Genomic DNA, 2193 nt, shown 5'->3' with positions numbered 1-2193 from the left:
GCTTCTCTCCGTCCCATGGAGAAGAGAGGGCTCGGAAGGGCGCGACTGACCTTCTCTTCTTCCCATAGAGAGAGAGAGAGCTCAAGAGAGGAAGAGCTCGCGGCGGGGACCCACAGCGTCGGCGGTGCTCGCAGGCCGCACATGGGTAAGTCCCCTCTTCCCTCTCTTCTTCTTTCTTTCTTTCTTTTTTTTCAAATGGTTTAATAGAGATGAAGTTAGGAACCTTACCTCAGCCCCTGACGAAGATCCGGTGGCTTCTTCTCTGGCGGCAAACGGAGGAGAAAAGGGTCGTCCATGCTGTGGCTGCTCGGCTCTCTCTCTCTCTCTCTCCCTCTCTCTCGGCCGGCAGCCCAAGGAAGAAGGATCCCCCCTTCTCCCTCTCTTGGTGTGGCGGCTCTCCTCGGTGGCCTCAAGGAGAAGGAGAGGAAGCCCTAAAACAGGGCTTCCTTCTTCTTCGGGATGGAAGGAATTCCATCCCGTTGCCTCACGTGCGTTGCACGTGAGGCCAAGGTTTGGGACTGGGCTGGTCAAATGGATCGGGCCCAGTTCCAGGGTCTCATATTCTCCCCTCCTAAAAAAATTTCGTCCACGAAATTTTCGTACATGCAATTCAAGAGTAGAAAATACTTCTTTCAAATCAAGTTATAACATTTTTTAAATCAAAGTCATCTTGTCTGACCAATGTCAAATAATTCCATTCACCACACTTCCTCTGCACACACTGATTTAAACCTCAACATACCCATGTCAAGTCTAGATTTTTTTTTTCCTAGAATTACTTGCTTATTGGTACATTCATTATTATGTCTTAATCCGTGTGAACATTTTTCAAAATTTAAAAGTTCATATTCTTCTTTTGACAACTAATCAAAAATGTTATGTAACTATTTAATCTTTTCTAGCAGTATAATGAGTTATCTAACAAAGAGCAGTGGTATGGTTAACAATAAATAGAAATAAATATTGGAACTAGATTAATACCTGTTGTCAACACATCAGAAGCCTGTGCATCTTGCTGTGTAAGTGCAAATACTCTTCCTTGAGTCTTTGGCCCCTGGCTTCCTTCCATTGCCTGAGTAGATCTATTCTCGTTTCTTTGTGGGCAGTCTGCAATTTTATGACCTATCTTACCATATCTAAAACAGGCACCGATGTTCCAATGGCAATCCTTGTCAGCATGAGCCTTACCACATCTGGAACATTTTTGATATTCATCTGCTTAAGGTTGTCACTCGTGGATTTCTTGTTTGAACTTTTGGCGTTTTTATTGCTTGCCCCTGAAATTCATTCGATCTGTTCCTCTTCTTTTGATTTCTTTCCCTTTCCAACCGTTCATCATTAACTTCTCTTTCAATTATTAAAGCCTTATTTACCACAACTGCATAGGTAGTCAATTCATAAGGTACCACTTGTTTTCTAATTTCAGTCTTTAGTCCCATCTCAAATTTATGCGCTCGATCTAGCTCATCCTCGACTAACTTTGGAACAAATTTGTTTAGCTCGGTAAATTTAGCCTCGTATTCTGCAACAGTCATATTCCTTTGCTTTAGATGAATAAACTCATGCTCTTTTTGCGTCCTTACACTCCAAAGAAAATACTTATCATAAAATGCTCCTCGAAATTTTTCCCAAGTGAGTGGCTCCCTATCCTGCTCATATTTATGTTCCAACATCAGCCACCAGTTGAATGCCTCACCTTGCATCATGTATGATGCAAACAAAATCTTTTCATCATCCTGGCATCTCAAGACAGCAAATGCTTTTTCCATCTCTGTAAGCTAATTGTCTGCTTCCAACGGTTCTGTAGTCCCCTTGAAAGCTGGAGGAGCCAGCCTCTTAAATTCAGCTATACTGCTACGCTGTTCACACTTCCCCTCGCCCTTGCTGTGGTTGTGTCTGGGGCAACTACGCTTGTTGTTGGAGCAACTGCTGTTGCACCTGCTGTTGCATCTGCATAAGGCCCACTATGGTCTGCATAACCTAGCCTAGGCCCGGTTCTTATTGTCCTGTCTGAGTATCACTAGCAGGATTGACGACTCTCTACTGCTGAGGGGTGTTACTAACTTGTTGGGGCGTGCTGTCATTTTGCGGGTTGGGTGCCTTATTAGTAGCTCTGCGAGTAGTCTTTCTCGTCCGACGTGGAGGCATCCTGATCTATGTCTATCAGATAGCAACATGGCAATAATAAGCTTA

The 2193-nt window shown here is 43.8% G+C and overlaps 1 protein-coding gene across 1 annotated transcript; it reads right to left on the bottom strand.

Moving 5' to 3' along the window:
* Window positions 1–1406: 1406 nt before the first annotated feature.
* Window positions 1407–1769, bottom strand: LOC120108178 (the record flags this gene model as incomplete). The annotated part of the gene is made up of 1 exon (XM_039121753.1): window positions 1407–1769. A coding segment is annotated over exon 1 (363 nt), but the record flags the coding sequence as incomplete, so codon positions are not given.
* Between the last annotated feature and the right edge of the window lie 424 nt (window positions 1770–2193).

This window comes from Phoenix dactylifera, unplaced genomic scaffold (assembly GCF_009389715.1).
Source record: "Phoenix dactylifera cultivar Barhee BC4 unplaced genomic scaffold, palm_55x_up_171113_PBpolish2nd_filt_p 001207F, whole genome shotgun sequence".
Classification (NCBI taxonomy): domain Eukaryota; kingdom Viridiplantae; phylum Streptophyta; class Magnoliopsida; order Arecales; family Arecaceae; genus Phoenix; species Phoenix dactylifera.
This window is presented reverse-complemented; position numbering and strand designations above follow the sequence as displayed.